Source organism: Aristolochia californica, unplaced genomic scaffold, assembly GCF_029961685.1.
Source record: "Aristolochia californica isolate CCGP_79_NKW_82.1479 unplaced genomic scaffold, dmAriCali1.0.hap1 SCAF_2, whole genome shotgun sequence".
In the NCBI taxonomy this organism is placed as follows: domain Eukaryota; kingdom Viridiplantae; phylum Streptophyta; class Magnoliopsida; order Piperales; family Aristolochiaceae; genus Aristolochia; species Aristolochia californica.
Genome location: NW_027181881.1, coordinates 5,954,051 through 5,981,433, shown reverse-complemented (window position 1 = coordinate 5,981,433; position 27,383 = coordinate 5,954,051). Strand labels below are relative to the sequence as shown.

General features: G+C 35.8%; 2 protein-coding genes across 2 annotated transcripts; both read right to left on the bottom strand.

Moving 5' to 3' along the window:
• On the bottom strand, positions 1-1,190 carry LOC137957268 (adenylate isopentenyltransferase 5, chloroplastic-like). Its single transcript, XM_068805022.1, has one exon. It carries the CDS (start codon positions 1,172-1,174, stop codon positions 257-259), a length of 918 nt encoding a protein of 305 aa, XP_068661123.1. The 5' UTR covers positions 1,175-1,190; the 3' UTR covers positions 1-256.
• A 19,051-nt stretch (positions 1,191-20,241) lies between these two features.
• Positions 20,242-21,129, bottom strand: LOC137957223 (adenylate isopentenyltransferase 5, chloroplastic-like). The gene has a single exon (XM_068804969.1). The coding sequence runs from the start codon at positions 21,127-21,129 to the stop codon at positions 20,242-20,244; it is 888 nt and encodes a 295-aa protein (XP_068661070.1).
• Between the last annotated feature and the right edge of the window lie 6,254 nt (positions 21,130-27,383).

The window sequence follows — 27,383 nt, the reverse complement described above, 5'->3', positions numbered from 1 at the left end:
ATTTATAGCACTAGAAAGCCTTCTGTTGAAGAACATTCAAGCCCCCACCCCTCCGCCGGAGGTCTAACTGGACTATAGAGGATAATTTTCCTTATTAAAAGATAGGTGAAGGAATGCTTGACGATGAACATTCAAGCTCCCACCTATCCGCTAAAGAAGTTCTAACTGAACTATGGAGACTAATTTTCCCTATTACAAGATAGCTAAAGGAATGCTTGACGATGCCAAGCTATATGTATGACCGGCTGAGCCCGCTCTACTCAACAGGGGAGCCAAGGGCTCCGACCACCAAAGGGACAGCGCTTGTGATGATCGCCTCTTCCGCCATTGAAACAGGCCCGACGGCATTCGGCTGACGATCATGGGTGAGGAATCTTCTCGCGATGCCCTCCGCTGGTCTGAGAACGAGTGCCTCCCAGGCTTCCTCCGCCTCTGCGCCATTGCTGAGAAACACCTCTGTGGCGTCTAGACGATGAATGGCCCATCTTAAGTGGTCACGAAATTTCAGTATCTTTCCCCTCTGGCTGCAAGTGAGTTTGCATGTATTGGCCTTGATCTCATCGATGGCCTCCGCCAGCAAGATGGCGCGTGCGGCTGGTTCCAGATGTGCCTCCGCTCTGAAGTACCGATCCATCTCGGGGACCCCAATGGCCCGCCTGATTCCACGAGAGTAGTCGCCTTCCGGGTGGAACGCTGTTCGGACCTCCTCAACCAGGCCGCCCTCCACCATCCGATCCACCCGACGGGAGACGGAAGTGTGTAGTACCGTTAGCTCCACATCAAGCCAAAAGAAGCAAGTTTGGTACTTGCGCCTGAAGTCCTCGTCCACCAACGCCTCTATATAGGAGTTGGATCCTCCGGCTATTATGGGGACCTTCCCTTGACTGATGATCGACTCCACCGCACGGACCACTTCGTGCCGGAAGTCGTCCGCAGTAAAATCAGCGTCAGGATCGTCCACCACGTTCAGCAAGTGGTGCCGGACCAAACTCTCCTCCTCCGCCGTCACTTTGTTAGTAACGACATCCATCCCTTGGTAAACTTGAATCTTGTCGGAGTTGATGACCTCGCCGGAAAATCGGGTAGACAGTTCTATGGCCAGCTTAGATTTTCCCGTTCCAGTAGCTCCTAGTACGAACACAACTTCGGCTAGCCTTGCGCTCGCGGCCTCCATGATCTCAAGCTCGAGTCTCTTGAGGGAAAGAGGTTGTTTCTACGCTGGAACCGTTAAGCACCTGGCTAACAGAATCAAATAACGAATTACAAACTAATTGATTTATCAAACTACGGAAAGAAAACAGATAGTCAGCGGTGATATGAAACCGTGGTTCAATAAACATACTGGATTCAAGAACACGCTGCAACTTGAGAAGCTGTGGGTTTCAAGAACAAGCTGCAACTCGAGAAGCCCAAGATGATGATATTAATTATATGTATATAAGAAGAAGATACACACTACTATAGATCAAAATAGCAAGGAATATGAAGAACGTTTGCTGCTGATAAATAAAAACGGTAGAGATGAACGAATTCAATTCAGAAAAGGGATACAAGCGCTTACTTCTCTTGGGCCCTTCCTCGAGAACTGTCCTGTCTCTAAGATGGGCACTTGGGAAGCTTATTGGAATTTTATAGAGCACAAGTGGCTATGTTTGGCAAGAAAATGGAGATTACGTTTTTAATCTAATTTTTCTGAACTTTTAGCAAAGATTTGCTCTTTCTTCTCTAATATTTACCAACGGTTATGAAGTGATTTGTTGGCATTTTAACTGAGGTGACTCTCCACGAGATTCTCACACCTCTTCATCCTTTAATTTCTACATTTGGATCAAAACATTTATTACTGGGAATCTGCTAAACCGTGGACAAGCATTAAGAGGTTTTAAGCCCCTGCTGGATTTCTATCCATGGACGTGCCTATTGGGATTCTAAGAATGGGTTAGATTAATGAGGCTCATGGAGCTCAGATCCCTCTAATCCTATAGAGGAAGGCGACCAGGTGCATTTACATAGAAAAGACATGTCTTATTCCAAAAGAACCTAATAAACCTCTTTCCTAACTAGTAAAATAAAAAAAAAATTGATTCATCGATCGATATTAACACTCCTTATCCTAAAGTATTTGCCTTCTTTTTAACTCCTATACATGGACTATTTACCTAGAGGTCCACGTACAAGAACCTACTCTTATACCATAAGAAAATTATGTCCGAGTCCCATCCTAGAAATAACTTGTTAATTTGTTAAAGAATAATCCCACATAGATCAATGACTAAAAAGATATTGAGTTCATTAGTGGGGAAAACAGTTGCATAAGTTGGCTAATTATGTTAGGATGAGTCTTGAAATCATATATCACATGGTACCACTATCGGTGCTCATATCTGGACCTACATCTGAACTATCTATGAGGACTAAATGATTAGAAACATATTGTGTTTATATTAGTTAGAAAAAAAATAGACTTTTTAACTTGGCTAGTTATTTTTTAAGATGTATCTTGGACCCAATTTTCTCATAGTACCAAAGTAGGTCCTTGTATATGGGTCTTCACCCCAAATTTTCCACATGTAGGAGTGCCACTATGAGGGATCACATGTGCGAGGGAATGTTAAAAAATAGCCCTATATGGATCAATACGTATAAAGATTAGTTTATTAATTTAGAAAACAAATTCCTAACTTACTAGTCATTGTGGGATGCACCTTGAACCCATCTTTAACACCATCTCTCCTTCCCAAGTCTTAGAAGAGACGTGTGCCTCATATTGCTCTATGGGAACTAGCAAATCATATTCCAAGTATCTCAAGTAGGCCTAGACTTACTACAAAAAATGTATTTTTTTGCGATAGAAGTTTTTTCTCTAAAAATAAAACTTTATCGACAAAACTAATAATGACAAAAAAATTTGAAGGAAAAATTCATCATAAAAAATTCATTTCTAAAAGTTTCAATGAAACATATAGATATCGTTGTTAAATAAAATCATTTAATGACAAAATGTAATTCATCATTGAAAACGTAAATAAATGACACACAATTTCTTGTTGCCAAAGTCCTATTTTATTAATGAAAAGGTTGTTGTTAAATGAAGTAAATGAAAATAAAGAATCATTAGAGAAATGTTAATTTATAGTTAGAAATGAAATATTCATTTCCATTGATTGGGTTAGTGACAATTTTTTTTAACAATAAAGATCATGTCCTTATTATTGTTTTATGACAAATTTGTTTGTCACTAGGTATAATGACCACATATCTAACAAAGTAGTTACGTTGTCATGAGAAAAGCCTATTTCTTCTAATTTTATTTTCATCTTTCCTATGAAACGATTTAACAAGAAAATGTGAAAATAGTTTAAATATTTAAAAAATGCAAAAAATAATAAATTAATAAAATATAAATTAATTATTATGCGGAAAATTAATTAATATAAAAAGTTCTGAATTATACATTAGACATGTTGAAATGAAAATTCACATTTTGAAGGTGGATCATGTAAGCCACTCATTACAAAAAATATAAATTCTCCCAGTCCTAGAAAGAGGATTGTCGCTAGCAAGAAAAAAAATACAACCAACATCCTTTTTCTATTGGCCGGAACAAATTTCCCCAACATAACATAAAACTTTGTAAAAATCATCAAGAATATGGATTGATTAGACAAGATTTTTATGATTTCATCTTTTGCAACGTAGAGAACATTTAGCCAAGAGAGTTTTTATATTACATCTGCCCTCATCATCACAAAACACCTTCATACCAAAGAGAAAAAATTCCAATGAGTTTAAATAGAAATCAACTACAAATCGTTGCCTAAAAAAAAAATTAATGAGTAGCAACAACCTACAAATTCCAATGGAATAGCTAAGGGAAGGTAATAAAACTCTATTCTTTGATGATTTGATACAAAATAGGTTACATATTTATAAGGGAGTTTATCCCATTCAAATTATAAATATTATTTTATTTCCTTATCTTCAAATCCGATCAGATCTTATCTTCAACACTCCCCCTCCAGTTGAAGTGTATGTTAATGATACCCAACTTGTTGAGTAATGCCTCAAATTGGAACAAACTCAACGCCTCAGTGAATAAGTTTGCAGTTTGGTCGTTGGTTCGTATATGGGTTGTCTTAATCATCCATGCTTGAATCTTTTCATGAACTAAGTGACAATTAATTTTGATGTACTTGGTTCCCTCATGAAAAACCGGATTTGAGGCGATCTGTAGAGCAATTTGGTTGTCACAATACAAGATGGCTGGCTGAGTATGTGCAATTTTCAAGTCCTTCAAAACGGTCTTCAACCAGGTAATTTCACAACATGTAGTAGTCATAGAATGATACTCTACCTCAGCGGTTGATCGAGCCACTGTTGTTTGCTTCTTTATTTTCCAAAAAATGGGTGATTGTCCAAGAAATATACAGTACTCTATTACTGACCTTCTTGTGTCCCTGTAGTGAACTCAATCTACAACACAAAATGCATTTAACTGGAGTATACTTGTGGAGGATAATAGAATACCCTATCCTAGAGTTTGTTTCAGGTATCGAAGGACTCTATGTGCTGCCTCAAGGTGTGTTGTACATGGTTTTTCTATAAATTGGCTTAGAACATGGACGGCGTAGACTAAATTTGGTCTAGTAATGGTCAAGTAGATCAATCTTCCCACATGACATTTGTATGATGAAGGATCTTTTAGGAGTTCGTCATCGAATTGTGTAAAAGCCAAGTTTTTTCTCCATTGGAAACCTTGAGGTTTATCTCCTTGAAATCCAACATCTTCTAATATCTCCAAGGCATATTTCCTTTGAGAGAGGGAAATTCCATTTCAAGACCTTACTATTTTTATGCCCAAAAAGTATTTGAGCTGACGAAGATCCTTAAGTTTGAACTGCTTGGATAATAACTATTTCACATCTTCAATTTGTTGTAGATTGTTACCTGCCAAAACCACATCATCAACATACACAAGTATTGTTGTAAAAATTCCCTTGTGAGATTGGACGAATAAAGAATAATTTGCCTTTGACTAATGAAACCCAACAGTCTTGAGGGATATGGAAATTTTCAAAAACCACTGTCTAGAAACTTGTTTCAAGCCATATAGGGACTTGTTGAGTTTGCACACTCGAGTCTCTCTCTTTCGTCCAAACCCTGGAGGTATGGACATGTATACATCTTTATCAAGATCACCATGTAAGAACGCATTGTTGACATCGAGTTGGTGGAGATGACATCCTTTAATAGCGAAAATACTCAGTAGAACACGTACAGTAACCAGTTTGGCAACTGGGGCGAACCTATCTTGATAATCGAGTCTTTCAACCTGGTTGTATCCTTCGGTGACTACGCAAACTTTGTAACGCTCGATCGTGCAATTAGATTTGAGCTTGACTTTGTATACCATTTAAATCCAATGGGTTTCATGTCAGGTGGAAGAGAGATGAGTATCCATATGTGGTTAGCCTATAGTGGTTGAATTTCATCATGAAGGGATCGACGCCATTTAGGATCCCTCATGGCATGTAAGAAACTACTTGGTTCTTTAGTAATGGTTAACGAGTTGGCAAAAGTTTTATGATAAGTGGATAATTGGGCATAAGAAAGAACTTGAGAGAGCGCATAAGGTGTGTTTGATGTGGTGACCATGTTGGAGGCAGAAGATTGTTCAGGTCATAATAATAGGGTCGCTTCCACATGAAAATTTTAAAGGAAGCTGGGTCGATTAACTAGTCTGGTAGAGAGGCGACGATCAGGGGGTAGCATGGGAGTGGGAGAAGGTATGTGGGGCAAAGAAGCATTATTAATATTTGTAATTTCATACTTTCTGACTGAGTAGGTGTGTCTGGTATACGGTCATCATAAAAGATAAATGTTATGGGAGGAGGAATTATGGGACACTTACTTGCAACATAAATATGTTTAAGAAGGAATTTTTGCTCAAAGAAAGTAACATCTCGGGAGACAAACACACTATGTAGTTCAAGATCATATACTTTATATCTTTTTTTTTCCATAAGGATACCTAATAAAAATGCAACAAATTGCACATGCATCAAATTTGGATGGCTTGTGGGCATGAGTGGAGGAAAAACATAAACATCCAAATACTCGTAAATGTGAGTAAGTGAGTACAGTATTAAATAATTATTCATAAGGTGTTTTACCTTACAAAACTGAGGTAGGAGTCCGATTTATGAGATAAGCAGTAGTTAAAATGTCATCCCCCCAAGATCTTTTAGGAAGATGGGCTTGGAAAAAAAGGGTCGGGCCATGTTTAGCAGGTGTTGATGTTTGCATTCTGCAACCCCATTTTGTTGTAGGGTGTGAACACAACTTGTTTGGTGGACAATGTCTTTGGACAAGTAGTAGGTCGTAACAGTAAATTCAGAGTTATTATAACTACGCACAACTTTCATCTTAGAAAAAAATTGGGTTTTTATCATATTAGTGAAATTAGTCAGGTGAGTTTGAGTTTCAGATTTCTGGCGCATCAAATAAATCTAGGTGCATCTAGTAAAGTAATCGACTATGGTGAGGGAACATTGGGCTCCAAAATATATGCAATTTGGTAACCTTCCCATATATCAACATGCAATATTTCAAAAGGTGATTTGCTAGATATTGTGCTCAAAGAAAATGGCCATCTATTCTGTTTAGCTAATGGGTAAACCATACAATTGTTTAAATTATAAGAGTTTTTAAAAGGAAATGAAACAAATACTTGGTTTGAAGGATGTCTGAAATGTTGATACCAATAACATATGGAGAATGGACGCAATAGCAAGATGATTTTTGTAGGTGATCAAGGTAGTAGAGACCCTTCTGTTCAGTTCTCATCCCAATCAGTTTTCCTAGAGCGTAGGTCCTGTATGACACAAAAATGGGTAAGGAACATAGTGATGTAAAGAGAATGAGAAATAAGTTTGCTTATGAAAATGAGGTTTAATTGGAAAATTAGGACACATAAAATATTATGAAGAACCAAACTATAAGAGAAAACCATTTGACTAATATGGGTAGCATTGGCATGAGAACCACCTAGTAATTCTACAGTTTTGTTCGTAACAGTTTTCCAAGATGTAAGCAATTCAGGACAACAAACAATATGATCAGAGGCTCCACTATCGAGGATCCATGTAGCTTGCTTATCTTGAGAGGAGAAGTAGAGGGTTTAACCTGAAAGTTCGTTATGGGTTGTGAAGAGTTACCCACATGATTTGCCATAGAAGACTTATTATTACTGAGCATGTGCAGGATTTATTGGCATTGCTCTTGAGTAAAAGGGAAGGAGTTGGAGATGTTTTTCTCTATGTGCTTAGTTGATTCTGCATTCTTGAGTTTTTGACAAAAAAAAAATTGTGACCCTTCCATCCGCAATAAGTGCACTTCAAATGTGCCCAACAATATACAGTGTTATGACCGTCTTTGTTACATTCTGCATAGGCACTTTTCTTGCTTGAATTTCTAACGGTAAAAACTGTTGCCTCAGGTTGAACTATGTTCTTTTTATCAAATACCTCTTTCTATCGTTCATGCCTAAGCATGAGCGAATCAACCTTGCCAATCTTAGGCAAAGGGTTCATTATCAATATCTGTCTACGTACTGTAGTAAAAAAATCATTTAATCCCAAGAGAAACTTAATGATTTTCTGTGTTTCTAGATAGGATAGTTTTTTTTCTTAGTTCCACAACTACAGTGTGAGATAGGACAAAGAGTATCTCTCTCATCCCACAATCCTTTGAGCTTGGTGAAATAGGAGCTAACAGACATATTATGTTGTATGCAATCATGAATCTCATTCTCAATATGAAATAATTGAATATTGTTTACATGAGAAAAGTGTTCACATAATTCATTCTAAACTTCTCGTGCTCCATCACAATAGAACACGTTTTTCGCAATATCTTCAGAGATCAAACTCAATAACCAGGTTATGACAAGATTGTCACAATGAATTCATTGTTGCAATTCATCGTCATCATCTTTGTCTTGTAGCTTTAGTGATTCATCAACAAAACCAAATTTGTTTTAGATTGTGAGAGTCATAGTCATAAAATGACTCCATTTGCTTCAGTGAAGAGTTGCGGTACAAGAACTAACCCAGGCTGATCTGAATAGTGAAGATACACTAGGTGATTGGGATTAACAAATTGGGATGTCATACTTTCAATATCTGTGTTGAAAGGTCATGATGTTAAATATAATGTGTGAAGTTTGACACTTCTATCCCGGTAAAAGGACACCTTAGTTTTGCGCGCATGTGTGTTTGCCCTTTTAGAAAATATTCTCCGAGTATGTGCACGCTCGACGTGTGTTGATTTGGATAGGCCTCGGTTTGTGTACCAGGAGGATGCCTCATCGTGTGTGCCAAGGAGACTATTAGCACCTATATCATAGATCAATAATCAAAGGGCAAAGAGGCCTTGGGGACACGGTTGATTGATCTATAGAGGCACAAAACAATAATCAAATGGTTGGATGCCCACAAAGGCAGAAACTTGAGGAAGGTTTTGATCGTGGAGAACAACTGAGAACGGAAGCGGGGACGGAACCGTAGAGAAAGGCGACGATATGGCCGTTCATGGAGGACTCTGAGGTGGTGGAGTACCCTCTGAGGATTTTCCACATTCCAGCCGAAATGACTCCGGCGAAATGACCGAGGCTCTATTTATCGAGAGGTTTGGAACCTCGATGATGTCGTCGTTGGTGCCGGAAATGACAAGAAATGTTTTGGAACGGCGATTTCAGGATCAGGTACACTCTGATACCATAATAAAACTCTATTCTTTGATGATTTGAAACAAAATAGGTTACATATTTATAAGGGAGTTTATCCCGTTCAAATTACAAATCGAATTCTATCTCTTATCTTCAAATCTTCTCCAAGGAGAAAAAGTGGACATGTATGGAGAGAGAAGAGGAGTATAAGAGAAGGGGAGAAACAAAAACGGGAAGGAGGGAGAAGGATTGGAAAGAGAAGAGAAAAATTGTCAAGGAGGTAGAAAAAGAAGGGAGGGGATGGGAGAGAAGAGAGGCAAAGGCAGAGGGTTGAAAGTGTCCCAAGGGGAGAGGGAGAGAAAGAAGAGAGACCAAAGGGAAGAAAAAAATCGAGGGTGGAGGACGAGTGATGAGGGAGAGAAGGGTAGAAAGAATGTAAGGGAGAGGGAAACAAAGAATGGGAAGGGAAGGGGGTACGATGGTGTAGAGAAGTGGAGGAAAAAGATATTGGAGAGGGAGCGATGTCAAAAATAAACTAGAGTAAAAATCCAGATGTAATGTCATATTAAATGTAGTTTATTTTAGATCTTATTTTATCTCTTCTTTACCTAGGGTATTCTTGTCAATGTAATTTGTTACAATGCGGGACCCACCATGGCTACATGATCTGGTGGGACCCACCATGAGGTTGAGAGATGTCAACAAGGGCCCTCATACAAGTTGGTTCAAGATAGGAGACAAGGAACATAAGCTGGAATAAAATAAAAAATTTGAAGAACAAGTGGGATCCACAAAGATACCACAAGTTGGTAGCCCTATCAATATGAGCTGGAAGATCATGTGGGACCCACAAAGATAAGACCCTGAGCTGGCTTTCTATCTTGGTCCATGTGTTTAAAGAAGAGTTAAAAGTTGAATTGAATTAGTTTCTTAAATAGATAATGTAATCTTATTATGATAGACTTATCTTAAAGAGTTCTAGTTGGAATGTAATTAGGAGTCCTATGATTACTTGTACATGGACTCTATCACCTCCTCAACTATAAATAGAAGTGATTGTAACTCGAAAATCAATCAAGCAAGCCTCTTAGTTCCTCTTATCTCGTGTGAAGCTCTCTCTCTCTCTCCAAACCTCTTTTATTTTTTCATCTTCTCTCTCAACCCAAGAGTCTTTCTTGTTTTTCTCTTTTTCTTTCTCTCTCCCCTTGCTCGAGGTATTGTTCATGGGTCCTAAATTCAACATGGTATCATAGCTACCAATTTAGGACCCCCATATGCTCTTTGAAGATATGATTAAAAGTTTCTCATAGAAGGCTCCTTATGAAGCAAGATTGAAGTTCATGAGATAAGTATTTATTTATGATATTATTGATTTTATGCTACTGGTTTTCGGTATTATGAGGTGGTTTAGAGAGGTACTTATACATGTTTTTATCTTATGAGATTATGAAAATATATGCATCTCGGATTATCTTTGGAAATTATCAAGGCAGTTTTTTTGTTGGTTTGCATAATACTTTGATCGAGACCAGTGCATATTGATTTTTTATAACTTTGTGGGAACAAGATTCCTGGATAAAGAAAGATGATGGTGAGCCTTTTATGACTCATTGTCCATTAATATTAATTACTTAGCTTTTATGTTAAGCATCTCCATTAACCGAGTTGGTTAAAGCCTTCCACTTGGTCATATTTTGATTACTTGATTGGAGAACTATTTTACAAATCGATTTGCCTACTCACCTTCTTAGTTCTTCTGCGGTTCCCACTTTTGATGATGTATGTGTTACACTTCTCCGTATTCCAGACGCTTCTCCCTCTACTACTGAAATATCATCTACTATGTACTCTGGACATAGGGGAACACCATCTGACCAAGGCCGAGGTCGAGGCAGATTTTATAGAGGAAGAAGAGGGAGAGGTGGAAGGACTAGTTTTGACCGAACATATGGGAAGGAATGCACCCATTATAAGGGATATGGCCACACAAAGACACATACTTTCACCTGAAGGAATGCTCTATATGTGGTAGATTGGGCCACTCTTGAGAAAGATATTATAAGGCTAATGAAAATAAGGCAAACCAAGCCTTAGTAAGTGATACAAAAGTGGAGTGGTCTACCACAACAACTGCAAAGCATACATTTAATGATGAAATCTATGAACTTTTCCAGAAAATGAAGACCATAATGTGTCCTCCCCTAGTACTTCTTCACCGACTGCTGCCACCACCGCTTCTGGTATGCTTTCTGCCTCCTCTTCATCCTGGATAATTGACTCAAGAACTTTTGAGCATCTTACACGTAACAGACATCTACTATACTCAATTTCTCCATATCTTTCACATAAATTTGTTACCATTACTGACGGTTCACAAAATAAAGTTTAAGGGAAATTATCCACTTCTGTTACACCATCGCTTCTGCTCACTGATATCCTTTTCGTTCTCACCCTCCCTTTGAATATTTTATCAATTAGTCAGCTCACCAAACATTTTAATTGCTCAACCACTTTCTCATCCACTTCATGTGTGTTTCAGGATCGTACAATGAAGTGTGTGATTGGTGGAGACCATGAACAAGGGGAGCTCTACTTAAACTAGGTTATGGCACAACCGGTTGGGACATTCGTCCGCCCAATCTCTTCATCATATTTTTCCTAAAGCGAGGTCAGATCTTCATTGTGAAGCATGTCAAATGAGTAAACATCAGAGGTCTACATACTCACCTCATCCAGAAATTAAAAGTGTCTCTCCTTTTTCATTAATTCATACTGACGTATGAGGATCCTTGAGTGTCTCCAACGTTTCTCAAGTGAAATATTTTATTACATTTATTGATGTCTTCACTCGTACTACTTGGTTATTTTTATTTAAAGAGCATTCTAAAATACCATTGATATTTAAATCTTTTCATGCAATGGTACTCACCTAGTTTGGGAAGAAAATTAAAGTCATTCGGTCAGATAATGCCAAATAATACACATCCAAAGATCTTGACTTGTTTTGTCAAGAAAATGATATTATTCATCAGACATCATGTGCTTACAACCCTTTACAAAATGGTGTAGCCAAACAAAAGAACCGTCATATTTTTGAGGTAGCTCGTGGATTACTATATGCCATGAAAGTTCCATACTTTTATTGGTTGCATGTACTCCTTACTGCATGTTTTCTTAGAAACTGGTTACCCTCTTCCGTTCTTGGAAAAAAATCTCCTTACTCGCTATTATGACCTGATGATGATCCTTTTTCACTGCCCTTGAGAGTTTTCGGTTGTCAATGTTTTGTCCATATTTCCTCCCTAAGACACAGTAAACTTGATCCAAAATCTATCAAGTGTATCTTCTTAGGATACTCTCGTACACAAAAGTTTATGTTTGCTATAATCCCACTATTCAGCATTTAATTGTGTCGAGGGATGCACAGTCTTTGAAGACTCTCCATATTATTCTGATAATGCTCCTCTAGGTTTATCTTCCGTACTAGTCTCTCCTCGACCAATTGTGCCCCATGCTGAAGAAACTACTTAGCACCCAGAAACACGGGTTGACACCACACTGGCTGAGTTTTCGGATCCTACTGAGGTAAGTCCATCTTCTCCAATTATTTTTGGCCCACAATATGATACTCATCCTATTGCAATTAGGAAAGAGCCTAGATCATGCACCATGCCCTCTATTTCTCTTCCTATAACAAACTTTGTGTCTCATCATTGTATATCCCCTATTTGTTGTCAATTTTTGTTCACTATTTCCTCTATTCTTGTTGCACAATCTTACCAGGAGGCTCTCAAACATCCAAGGTGAAAGACAACTATGGATGAAGAAATGCAGGTCCTTTATGAAAATCAAGCATGGACTCTAGTCCCACTTCCATCAAATAAGAAACATGTCGGTTGCAAATGGGTGTTTACTGTGAAACACAATTCGGATGGGTCCGTAGCTTGGTTGAAAACTTGTCTTATTGCTAAAGGTTATACTTAATGTTATGACATTAATTATGAAGAAAACTTCTCTCCTGTGGCCAAATTGAACTCGGTACGTATGTTATTATCTCTGGTAGTTAACTCTTCTAGGCAGGTATATCAACTGGATGTCAAAAATGCTTTTCTAGATGGGGATATCAAGGAGTAAATTTATATACAACAACCACCTGGGTATGTGATTGAGGGGGAATCCGTATGTCAATTACAAAAAATCTCTTTATGGTCTCAAATAGTCGTCTCATGCATGGTTTGAAAATTTTAGCCAAGCACTCATACAGGCCAGATTTCACAGATGCTCTGGAGATCACTCCGTATTTATTAAAGACACACCGAAGGGCAAGGTGATTCTAGTCGTATATGTTGATGACATTATTATAACCAGCAGTGGCCCTGAGGGCATCCAAAAGACAAAAGAATGGCGCTGTGTTGAATTCAAGATAAAGGATCTTGGACTGCTTAAATATTTTTTAGGCATTGAAGTACTACAATCCATACATGGAATCATATTATCTCAAAAGAAGTATGTACTTGATCTACTGGAGGAGAACGGAATGCATGGATGCAGACTTGAAGAAACTCCCATGGACTCGAACACAAAATTATGTGTAGGTACTGCAGAAGAGGTAGATGTCGGAAAATATCAAAGATTGGTGGGAAGACTCATTTACCTCTGCGTAACGAGACCAAATATTTTATCTGCAGTCAGTGTGGTAAGTCAATATATTCATAATCCACAACTCAGTCATTCGCAAGCACTATAACAGATATTACAATATCTCAAAGGAGCACCAGGAAGAGGGTTTCTCTATAAAAATCATGGACACTTCAACATCGAAGGTTTTTCAGATGCAGACTAGGCCGGATCCCCGGATGACAGGAAATCTACTTCAGGATATTGTACGATGGTTGGAGAAAACTTGGTTATATATAGGAGCAAAACACAGAATTTAGTTGCACGATCTAGTGCAGAAGCAGAGCACAAAGCCATGACACACATAGTCAATGAACTCCTATGGATCAGGTCTCTCCTTACTGAATTGGGATTTTACAAAGAAACTCCTATGAATCTATATTGCAATAATCAGGCTGCAATATACATCACATCAAATCCAGTCTTCCATGAGAGAACAAAACATATAAAAATAGACTGCCGCTTCATACGAGAAAAATTCATTGCAGGAATCTTATCTCTTAAGCTTGTATCTTCATAGAACCAAGTTTCAGACATTCTCGCCCAACCAGTTACTCATAAAATTTTATCCATTGTTTGTAGTAAGTTGGGCATCTATGATGTTTTCTCACCCCCAGCTTGAGGGGGAATGTTATAATATGGGACCCACCATTGCTACATGAGCTAGTGGGACCCACATGAGGTCGAGAGATGTTAACAAAGGCCCTCATACAAGTTGGGTCGAGCTAGGAGATAAGGAACATGATTTAGAATTAAATAGAAGATTTGAAGAAAAAGTGGGACCCACAAAGATACCACAAGTTGGTATCCCTATCAACATGAGCTGGAAGATCATGTGGGACCCACAAAGATAAGTCCACAAGCTGGCTTTCTATCTTGGTTTACATGATTAAAAAAAAGTTAGAAGTTGAGTTAAATTAATTTCTTAAATAGATAATGTAATCTTATCATGATAAATCTTAGAGAGTTCTAGTTTGAATGTAATTAGGAGTCCTAATATTACTTGTACATGGACTCTATCACCTCCTCAACTATAAATAGAGGTGATTGTAACTCGAAAATCAATCAAGAAAGCCTCTTAGTTCCTCTTCTCTCATGTGAAGGTCTCTCTCTCCAAGCCTCTTTCATTTTTTATCTGCTCTCTTAACCCAAGAGTTTTTCTTATTTTTCTCTTTTTCTTTCTCTCTCCCCTTGCTCGAGGTATTATTCATAGGGTCCTAAATTCAACATAATTTTCGGAATGATTATAAATAAGAATGGATGGGGCATGTGTTAAGAGATTGATTTGTAATGATTTCCTACAATCAAGAGAAAATCTTTATTGATTTTGATTTCTTAAATTAAGGAAGTGTCTATCCAACATGCGAGTTTAATTTCTCAAGGATCCATCGTGTAATCCGATCCACATTTCCAGATTCGGGATGGAAACTGATAGAGAATCTACCTAAACACACCGCATCAGCTTCGATATCCACATCACATTCCACTTCTCGAATTCAAATTGAACATGCGTATTCAACACACGATCCGAATAGAAGACCTGACCCATTCGGCTATCTGTTTTCTGTTTTTGGTTTGGTTTTCTCATTTTTGTAACCCAAACCCGACCAATTTTTGTTAAAAATACTCTCATATTTTCCTCACTTTCATTCAATTTTTATGAAATTTTCGCTGTTATTTTCTAAAAAATACTCTATTTATTGTTTTTAAAAAGGGAGAAGAATTGAGAAAGGATTTATTTATTGAATTAGTAGGGAGATATTTTTATTTTCAGTATTTGGAACAGGGGTTGAGTAATGGATACAATCTCATATTCTAAACCATTTTTAAATATCATATTAATATATTTTTTTATACACCATCTACCACTATTTTCATACACCACCTACCACTATTTCATCTCATTTTTTTATTTGCTTGTATAAATTTTTTTTTTATAGGATAGATATAGGACATGCTAGTTGGATGTCCCCTTCCATAGTCATTACCATCATCAAGATTTTCTTTATCCCATATGACACTTCATTGCACCATCAACAATGCCAAGCACAAAGAATGTTCCCTTCACAAGATGGAGGTCCTATCCTACAAGACAACAAGTTGTATTTCATCTTACCCCCAATACACTTGAGGGGGAATGTTAAGAGAGAAATTAAATTCGAAATTAAATTATGTAATAATTAAGGAAATTTGATTTCCAAAAATCAAGAGAAAATCTTGATTGATTTTGATTTCTTAAAAGCATGAAGATCAAAACCTTACGGGGGCTTAGTCAAAAATGAATTACATGCACATTACTCCATTCACTCGATTGGGCCATAAGTCCAAAATGATCTCCTCTTCATTTGAATCACGCCTGGTAATCTTCTCAGGCAAAAATGGGGGAATCGTGTTTCATACCTATTTTGCAAATCATCCACATGAATCACGCACGGGACGCGTTTCTTCCTCCCCCGAATGAAATTTTTTCCCTCATTTCGCTTTGTTCTCCCTCTCTCTTGGCTTCCTCTCTCGAAATTTTTTTCTCTCGCTTGACTTTTCTCCCTTCTCGACCTTCCTCCCCTGAATTTTTTTCCATCTATCTTCTCCCTCTCGACCTCCGTCGTAGAACCGCCATCGCAGAGCACGGAAGGTCGAGCCTCTGTCGCAAAGCCTCTCGGCCTCTCTCTCTTCTCCCTCTCAGCGTACCATTGGAGCGTCGCCTCTGTCGCCCTTACCTGCTGGCCCGCTGTTGTCTCCCCCCATTATCGGTGTTGTGAGGAAGAAGAGGCATCGGGGTGCCGTGAGGAAGACGAAGTTGGTTTAATTTTTTCTAAGTTAAGAAAAATTAAACCAGCGTCATAAAAATAATAATTCATATTTTTTATTTATAAACTAATTATTTTTATTTATTCAGTATATTCATTTTGTAATTATTGTATTAAATTAGTGATTTAATAGTCATAATTAAAATATTATTAAAATAAAATTTTGATAAGTTGTTTTGGTTTAATTATCCCATTGTTATAATTAATAAACCAATGGTATTAAATTTTGTGGCAATATACTATTAATTAATAATATGTAAAAATATATATTATGTTATTGATAAAATAATATATATATATATATATATATATATATATATTATTTATTATTGTATTAAATTAGTGATTTTTAATGTTAAAATATATCGTATGTTATTAAAAAAAATTATTTATTTATTATATTCTATTATGTTATTTTTTACTTTATTTATTTATTTTTTATAATTTATTCTTGTCACATGTAATTATGATATTAATTTATAATAAATTATAATCATTAAGTAATATAATATAGTCTTTCATTAATTAGTTTATTAATATATTTTAATACTACACTTTAAATCACTTATAAGTTTAGTAACCATGCTTATTTTTGGTTAATTATCTATTTAGGTATATGTTCTATTTAAGTATATTACAAAAAAGTTACTCATTCCCTTGTTTATATCATAATTTTCATTTTGGGACACTAACACTGTAATCTATTTTCCAGTGCACTTGAACTCGTCTATACTAACACCCAAAGATGAATTGAAGTTGAATCAATTCATATAAGATGAATTGTAACCTTCACTTCATTTCAAGTTTATTGTGGACTAACCACCCCCCCCCCCCCCCCCCCCCCCCCCCCTTAATTAAGGAATCAAATAATTCTTCATTAGTGTATAAATGGGCTTGCATTAATTGTAAAATTTATTCTGATTCGATAAAATTTCTCCCTCCTTTTCATTCGTGGATTAGGCTCCTAAGGTTGAACCACATAAAATTGGTTTGTGTTTTTTGTTCCTTTCGTCTTCAATTTCATTTTCGCATAGATATTTCTCAACGTGAACTATTAGTGTGCCCAAACTCCATTTACCCTCTTTCTCTTCTTCCCTTCCTATATCCTTCTCTTCTCACCCACGTTCACCTTCTTCTCTCTTAAGTCTCTTCTCTTCTCTGTTCACCTTCTTCTCTCTTAAGTCTCTTCTCTTCTCTGTTCACCTTCTTCTCTCTTAAGTCTCTTCTCTTCTCTCTTCTTCTAATCACCTTCTTCTCTCTTAAGTCTCTTCTTTTAATCTACATGTAAATAAAGGTAATCTCAAGGCTTTAAGGACATGAATTCTTGATTCTAACATGGTATTAGAATAGGGATTCTAAGGTTCTTTTAGTACTAGTGGATGTTCTAACTTGGTGCTAGGATGACAATCAAATTGGTTCCTTTTTAATTTGCTACATGAACCCAAATAAGTTTCTTTGTTGCATAAACTTTTGTCCTAGACCAAACTCTATTTTTTTATCTTTAATTGCTTATATGTCCTACTTCTCTACCTTTAGTTTGGAAAGTTTGAAAAGTTATCAATTTTTCAGGATCTCATGTTTGGTAGTATTGCACCTTTATTGTTGCTTGTTTATGAAAAAAAACCATTTTTTACTCCTTGATGAGTTTTGAAACTCCATCTAATCTATCCTTTATCATTTTTTCTCTTGGGGTTTAAGAATCATAATTTTCACTTTTTACACAATACCATCAATCAATCATTGTCTTTGTTATCAATCATACATTTTAAAGTCATTGTCTCGTCACAATTTTAAAATCAATCTCATTTTTTACGCAATACCATATATGATTAACCATCTCCAACACCATTGATTGATCATTCATTTTACATCTCTCTACTACACTCTATCTAATTGATTATACATTGTTTACATTGATACACCGTCCTTGTTAATTCAAGTATTTTTTCATAAACATACCTTCATTATTCATTACTATTACTTGAGTCATGGCTGAAGAAATTCTAGTCAATATGTTTGAAAAAAGTAAATTTTAAAAAATTACTAGAGGTCTTTCAAATTACTTTTCTTTGTCTCGACCTGTAAAGAGGTTCCTAGTTACTGTAGACATTGAAAATGCTACTTACAAAAAAGGGGCTTAAGAAGGATAATGTAATACATGAGCTAAGTTATATTCTAGTTCTCACACTCTATAGAAGCATTATAATATATATTAGACAATGTTTAATACCAACCTGAGGGGGGGGGGGGGTGGTGGGGGGAGGAATCTCTATGAATTTTTTGCTCATTTTAAAGGGATGTTTCAAGAGTGGAAGTTGGTTCAACCTCACTCAAACATTTTTGTTCAATAATAATTGAGAAAGTCCTTAATTATGACAATTTACCTTGTAAATCTAAAGCGTTATCTTGAGGTTGTTAAGTCATAGATTCTTAGCTCGATAGAAAAAAAAAAACCCTCCTTTGATGAAATTTGTGCAACAATGGTTAGTATTCTACTTCCACCTCTACTTTCAAGTCATCCAAGTAGAGACTTTTGCCATGTATTCTTAGGGAAAAGGAATAAGAAGTGGTACACAAGGAAGAGGTAGAAGTAGCCTAGCAGAGGTAGGGGTAGAAGTGTTGGTGGTATTCCTATTTGATTTGATCCATAGTAAAAATTGTGTCGAGGCTAGCAGAACCAAGAAACAAATACAAGGTCCATATTCAAACTTCATATCAGACCATTAATTGGATCAAGGGTCCAAAAAATGAATTTGGACTAGAATGTGTCGCACACACTTTAGGCTCCACAACTCTTTTTCTACCTTGCCTTTGACTGGCTGAGGGATAGAAAGCTGAACCACAATTGTCTTCCCACAGGTTACTACCCCTATAGAGGGAGCTCCAAAGGTCATGGAATCAGCTCTAGCCATTGAAAATCCCAAAAAGAGCTAGAATAAAAGGAACTAGAACAAAGAGAAAGAAATGGAGGAACAACGATGGTTCCTCCTCCAACATAAGAGAAGAAATGTCAGCCAACGACACCAGAGAAGAAAAAAAAAGCGAGGAAAAGAATGGTATAGAAGAGAGTTAGCAACAACATCAATTTCTTTGCTAAGTCATGATCTTAGCAGTAGTAGGCCATGTAACATAATTGAAATTTCTTGAGAGAGTTTTTGCAGTAGTAGTAAGGGGAAAACTCATTGGAATTTATGAACCATTTGAATTCTAGTTCTTCCCAACAAGCTGATTGGAGTCCAAATTGCAAAGTGGAGTCTTGAATTTGATTTTCTCTTAACATAGTCCTCTTGTTAGGTTTGAGAGAGAATTTTTCATGTTAGTAGGACTCATCTATCGAGTGTGATTTGGGGGGATGACATCTGTAGATATAAGAATTTGTGCACCAAAGTTAGAAACCCAATCGAAGACCTAACTGTCAACATTGATTAACCACCACTATTAAAGGAACATAATCACCAATTGACCAATGCTCAAAGTCAAATCTCTTAATGGTCAAAGCCTAGAGGTTATGCCAAATAGACAGTCAATTGTTAAATTCAAAGTTTTAGTTAAATTCTAGATCGATTATTGAGATCAAAGCCTAATAAAAGATCAAGATTAAGTTAAATTGTATAGGGCAATTGTCAAAATCGAATTAGAAAAGAATGACACTAAGTAGCACTTGAGCAAATGAGGTGGTACATGGTCAACAATATGTATAGGCAAGTCCTCAATCATTTTTTTTGTTTGTTTACTTGTCTTCTTCCAATTCATTTTTTTTGTCAATGAAGGCTGCAAATGTTGTCAAAAGAGGGCTTTGTAATGGTTTGTAGACTAGTATCAGGACTATTCTTGTCCAAACTCACGATAAAGAGTATACTGAAACCTGTCTCACAATCCGGGTATCTTACCTTCACCCACCAACCCAATACTGATCCCTGAGGATCAGATCTAAAGATATCGATTGACCATAAAAAAGTAACATTATCACCAAGTCTCAAAACCAGGCACCTTTTGATCTAATGCTCCTAACAGTAGTGTCTTGTCTTCTTAGCCGGCTACTGAAAAAGCTTCAGCAGTTGCCATGGTCTCAAGTTCTGTCGTAGGGGCAGGTCCATCTGCTGCGGTGACAAGGAATTTGTTGACCATGGCCACTGTCGGTTTATTTATGAGCTCCTTCCAGGCTTTCTCCGCTTCAATGCCGCTCTTGCGAAATACTTCTGTAGAATCCAGACGGTTAATGTCCCAGCCCAAGAATTCCTGGAGTCTGAGGATCTTCTTCCGCTGGTTGCAAGTGAGTTTCCTTGTGTTGTCCTTGATAGCCTGAATGGCCTTCGCCAACTGGCTTGCTCGTTTCCCCTCGTCCAGCTTTTCCTCTTCCCTGAAGTAACAGTGCATCTCCGGCACTCCGATTGCGCGCCTGATGCCTCGCGAGTAGTCTCCCACCGGGTGGAAGGCTTTACGGACTTCCTCGACGAGGCCCTCCTCCAGCATCCTGTCCACCCTCTGAGAAACAATCTTGTGCAGAATAGAAAGCGTCACGTCCATCCAAAGAAAACAGCTGTCGTAATTTGACCGGAACTCCTCGTCTACCAGCGCCTCGATGTAAGAGTTGGATCCGCCGGCGATTATGGGAACCTTTCCTCGGCCGGCGATCGACTCTATCGAACGCCGCACTTCTCTCCGGAAGTCCTCCGCCGTGAAATCTTTATCAGGGTCGTCTACCACTCCTAGTAGGTGGTGCTGGACCAAACTCTGCTCCTCGGCCGTCACTTTGTTAGTAACTACGTCCAGCCCTTGATAAACCTGTATTTTATCAGAGTTAATGATTTCCCCAGAAAATCGGGTAGCCAGCTCTATCGCCAGCTTCGATTTTCCTGTTCCCGTCGCGCCCATGATGAATATCACTTTCTCTCGCATCGCCTTTGCAACTTTCATGATGTCCTTAAGAGTCTGGAGCGAGATCTTGAGTTCAGCATCTCATATCAACGCCATTAATGATGCTCACCTGCTAGTACTAAAAATACAGTTAATCGAATAAAAAACTAGAACACCGAGAAGGGTAAAAGAAAACGGCAATGCTTCGAGCCAAACAGGCATTGGCCCTCTTATGAATTTGAATCCATCGACACCGCAAGAAGAAAAATCAGTCAGCAAGAAAAGGATGCTTGTTTAGTCAAAACTGCAGATTTCAAAGCCTGCCTCTATCATAGGAAGCGTCTGGTTCGCTTCCCTTTAGGTATCAAACAACATCAATTACCAAAGAAAAAAATGGTTCTTTAGACTTAAAATCATGTAAATAAAATATAATAATCTAAGTAACTTTCAATTCGAAACCAATTTGAATGAAAACGTAAATACTGGAGTATTGCCGGAATGCTTACAAGTGATTAGTCTACTCACTTTCATCTCCCTGTTAAGAGACACCCACGTGTGTAAGGGTGGCATGATTAGTAAATTAGAAGAACTTTTATAGAGATGACATAAAATTATAATTATGCAAGTTGGTGTATGTCATCTTACATTTTTTTTTTCTTGTGAAGCATGTAGCCCAAAGGGTATTGTAATCATTGTAAATACCTTTACACAATTATAAATACAGCTTCAAGGCATGAGATAGAACATTCAAGCCTCTTCCTCTTAGCTCAAATTCGTCCATAAACCTCTTTCCCTTCCTCCGATTTCTCTCCTTTAGTTTCTTCTTTTCTCTCTCCCAAGAGTTAAAGTTTATCTCTTCTCTCATTTCCTTGAAATCTCTAGGGTTTATGTGTCAGCCCTCGAAATCAACACAATGTAACTATTAACCAATAACCTTAGGTGACCATTCACTAATCACCACCCTAAGTATGGATTCATTAATAACTACCTCTACCTAGAGATATGAAATCATCCGCTCTTACAAAATCATGGTTTTTTAAATTTATAAAAAAAAAAAAAATAGTTCTAACATGGTTTACTAGTGATAGACTTCATATGAAACAAGATTGCATGACCTCCTTTCCATTTCATGGACCAAAATGATCTTGAGTTGATGAATAAAATCAACTTTCACTGCAGTCCACAAAAATGGATTTGGAATTCACTTAGTCAAGTCGACCAGCATTAGGCCAATCCTTCAATGACAGGGAAGGGAGAAGAATGGGACTAGTCTCTCCTTTTATCAGTATATAGCTCTGAAATGGCACGTCAGGTGATGGAATGAGGACTATTCGGCCAACGATTCGGAGCATTCACGTCTCTGCACATTACATAATAAAGGTAATTTTCAGGGATATAAACGAGTCCCATTCACGTCCCTTGTTGATTAGATACAATTAGAAGAAAATAGGAACAAGTAACCAAAGCGTTTACAATTCAAAACATATTCATTCCATCCTATAGGAATGAATCAATTGTTTTAATCTCCTACTAAGACCACGAGTTGGTAGAGTTCTTGTTTCATTTAAAGGAATCGGCGAGTGGTATGATATGGTTGAGTTCGCTTGTTTGGATACCCATGGAAAACTAAAGAGAAAATGGAAGATAAATGTATTTTCTCTTGTTTGGATACACATTAAAAATAAAAAAAAATAAAAATTAGTAATATTTTAAAATTTTCTCTGAAGTTTCTATTTCTTTTCTTTTCTCCCCAAATTCCTTTATTTTGTGTCAGAAAATTTATTAACTAACAGAAAAGGCGATTTTCTCTCTTATTTTCTTATCTCTCAATAATTCTATACTATCAAACAACAGAAAATACATTTCTCTCTTTTTTTTTTCTTTTCTTTTCTTTTCCATGGGTTTCCAAACAAGCCCTAAAAGAGCAACCATTGCCAAGTTTCTTTGTTCTATGATAAAATAAAAAATAAAAAATAAAAACCAAACAGGATCAAAAGAAAGAAAGACTTGCTACAACATGCTCTTCAAGTGCAAATATGAAAATCAACATTTTAATCAGAGAAAAAGAACATCATCAGCCATGATATTTGAGAGACCGCCTATGACAAGCTGGTAAATGAGTATCAAGACGGTAAGATCGGTCAATATGAACAATATTTGGCACCCTGTTGAATCAAGAAACCTACAAGTGACATTGCAGGACATTCAAATGCCCTAACTTAAATATGATATATTTGAGATTTGTTTACTATACTATTTTTTCGTTTTCCCAATTAAGGACTTGACTTTCAAAGGAAGCAAATTGAAGAGACAACAATTATAGATTTAAAGGAAAACACTTCATATTTCTAGAAGATGATTAAGATTTCCAAAATCCTTTGGGAAAGAGAGCTTCCTCCAAGGTTGCTCTAATAAGTTAAATATAAATATTAAAAATAAATAAAGTGCCAATTTTTTTAATTTTTGGCATTATAAGAAAAAAAACTTTAGGCAACGAAAATTTTCAATGGTGGAAGAGATTTCACCTTTGAAAATAATGTTCAACGGTGAAAAACTATTTTGCTGCTAAAAAACACACTTAATATTTTTGGTAAAATAAAAAGTCACAAAAAATGTTATTCTTTGGTGAAATTGAAATTTCAATGTCAAAAAGCTTCCCTCTAAAGCGTGAGAAATTGTCAATAAATATTTTCTTGCAACACTAGGTAACAACAATTGACAACAACTACACTTTTATTTCATCAATTTTTTTACTTATAAATATTTCTTGGCAAAAGCTCAATTTTGCCGCACAAATTGAATATTAGTGGCACTTTTATTTTTTGTAGTAATATTTTATGTTTCTATTTAAATTCATAATTTAATTTCATAAAAAAAGTTGATCACGTATTTTATGCAAGAAGTCGCCCACTTTAGTAAGGGAGTTTGAAGCCTTGAAGTGCAAAAGGCCAAAGCAGATGACTACAAGTTATAGAAAGTAAAAGAGGTTTATATGATAATTGTAATTTCTCTTCATTTAAAAATAATAATATTCGTATGGATAAAGTTTATATGAATAAAATGATATAAAAATTAGTATTTAAAATTTTATATAGAAACAATATTTATATGGTGATATCACTACAAGAGTTTGACTTTCCTCTACAATTTTTTCTCATAATTTTGATGATAAAAATCACATTTCTCAGTAAAAACCAATTTTGCCAACAAAATTTAAGCACTTTAATCAATACAATTAATTTTGTCGAGAATAGTATATATTTCTAGATGATATTTGAATTTTGACAAGAAAAAGATTCCCAGTAAATGGCAGGAAGAAATTATTCTCAAAAAAGTTCAAAATTTTCCAAGAAATATATACTATTCTAAACAAAATAATTTCACTATGAATAAATAAGAAAAAATAAAAAAAAATCTACTTATTGTAGTCAAAATTCAAAACCCACTGAGAAATATATATTATTCTTGGTGAAATAATTTCATCGACAATCAGTAGAAAAAAATTATAAGTAAAAAAAAATTCACTTGTTCTCGACAAATATTGTTCTCGACGAATATTGTTCTTGAGGAAACAACTTTGGCGAGAATAAGTAAGGAAAATGAAAAACCAAAAATATCCACTTATTCTCAATGACATTCAAAAATCACCAAGAAATATATTCTTTTCTTAGCAAAATAATTTTGTTGAGAATAAGAAGAGAAAAATAATAAAAAAATATTTTCTTATTCTAAGAGAATAAAAATCACCGATAAATTTATGTTATTCTCGAAGAAATTATTTCACCAAGAGTAGGTAGATAAAATGAAAAATCCACTTGTTCTCAACAAAATTCAAAAATGGCCGAGAAATATATGTTATTCTCAGTGAAGTAATTTCACAGGGAATAAGTAGAAAAAAATTATAAATTATAAATAAATATTCACTTATTCTTAGAAAAATTAAAAAATTATGGAGAAATATATGCTTTTATTGGAGAAATTATTTTACCAAAAATAAGTAGGAAAAAATATATATAATCACCAATAATTAATTACCTATTCTCACGTGTAATATAATGAACCTTTTCACTTACTACAAACATAATGTTATATAAGTCTTTAACAGAGTATAATAGTGTCATGGTATAAAGCTAGATTGATTGCAAAAAGTAACACTCAGTCTTATGGTATTGATTATGATGAGACCTTTTCTCTGGTAGCCAAGATGAATTATGTTTGAGTTCCTAATTCTTTAGCAACCAATTCTAAATGAGTTATATATCAGTTGGGTATTAAAAAATTATATTTCTCAATGGTGACCTATCAAAAGAGGTCTATATGTGCAAATATTAAATTATGTGGTTGAGGGGGAGAAGTGTATTGCCTAAATAAGACTAATTTATAAGTTGAAACAATTCCCTCTTGCTTGGTTTGACAAATTTACTATTGTGGTTATTTTCCTTGGGTTCACATGATGTGAAAGTGATCACTCTGTATTTACAAAAAATCTTGTAAAAGGTATGATTCTTATGGTTGGTTATGTTGATGTTATTATTATTATGATTGTAGTGATACTGAGGGTATTCGGCAAACAAAAAATGACTTAAAATAAAGAATTTCAAACCAAAGACCTAAGACTCCTCATATATTTCCTAGATATAGAAGTTTTACAGTTGAGTCGTTACATTATTTTGTCTTAGATGAAGTATGTACTCGATTTATTAAAAGAAATTGGAATGCTTGGATAACTCATTGATACACCGATAGAACCAAACAGTAAGTTGTGTGTTGAATATAGGGATACATTTGATCCTAGACAGTTCCAACGTTGGTTGGAAAATTAATTTATCTCACAATCACAAAACCCGACATATCTTATTCCATGAGTGCCATCAGTCAATTTATGCATCAACCCCAACAGTCTTATTGGATAGCATTGGAGAGAGTACTCAGGTATCTAAAGAAAAATCCTAGTTAAGGGTTATTATATAAATGCCATAGACATACTAATATTGAGGGTTTTGTAGATGTAGATTGAATTGGCTCTCCCGATGACAAAAAAATCAACTTTTGGTTATTTTACAATTATTAGAGGTAATTTAGTTACCTAGAGAACCAAAAAATAGAATGATCAAGTGTCGAAGCAGAATACAAGGCTATGGCTCATGTAATAAGTGAACTATTACAAACTAAAATCCTTGATGACAAAGCTCGTGTTTCAAACAACTAAGCCTATGCAACTCCATTGTGACAATAGAGGAGCCATTCACATTGCAACCATTCTAGTTTTTTATGAAGTCCCAAGCACATTGAAATTGACTATCATTTTGTTCAAGAAAAATTATAACCAGGTGTCATAAAAGCTATTCTTACAAGCTCTCTCAACTACATGTACCAAGCTAGGATATTTGATGTTTTTGCACCAGTTTGAGGGGGAGTGTGAAAGTAGTATGAGTGACATCTATTATAATTAAGTGAGTGAGTGGCATGAGCTATAATTATAATATCTAAAATCCTTTTTCTTTTTATTCATGTACTAGGGTTTCTATCCTAAAACAAGTATTAAGCTAAGGGAGAGGACACTAGAATCGGTGCTCTTATTCCTCACTTTTTCCATCTTCTTTCTTGCCTCACTTGCCTAGCTTTCTATCCTAAACTCTCTTCTTTCATTTCCTCATTTCTCCTTCTTCTTCTCCTAAACCCTAGTTATTCTAAGCATGAAACCCTAGAATCTAAAAGTTAGCTATCTACTTACATAACTAGAGTTCTTGAGGTTTTCTATTTGATTTTGACTCTAGGCCTTCTATTCTTCAAGTTTTCAAATTTCTTCTTTGTGTAGTTCTTCACGAAAATAATCTTCAATGAGTTGTGCTTCTGGTCTTGACTTGACAACTTGATGAATCATTCTTTTGTCTTGAGCTTTTGCCATAGACTTCATAATATTTGTGTTGGAAGATATGTGTATAGAATACACTAATAACATTTTCAAACTACAAATTTTGTTACCATCAAAATAATGAAGACCAACATGATTTTACCATTGGTCTAATACTTTATAAAAATAGTTTTTGTTTTACTTTAAATTATTTTAAATTCGAAAAACAACATTAGACAGGTGACGCAAATTGTTTAATATCGAATTTTCTCAAATCCAAACCCCGATCGACCCAACCTATTGTTATCTTAACTCCAGTACATGCCAAGGGTTCTATAGTCATACAATATTTGTCTTGCTATGCAAGTATTTAAATAATATTATGCTTATAATATTAATAATTTTTTTTTATTTTTTTTAATACACTATATTTTTATTTTTTTCCATGGAAAAGGGCTAA

Bases quoted from the DNA above. Each gene is read 5' to 3' on its own strand.
- LOC137957268 (XM_068805022.1), bottom strand. From the start codon at position 1,174: ATGGAGGCCGCGAGCGCAAGGCTAGCCGAAGTTGTGTTCGTACTAGGA.
- LOC137957223 (XM_068804969.1), bottom strand. From the start codon at position 21,129: ATGAAAGTTGCAAAGGCGATGCGAGAGAAAGTGATATTCATCATGGGC.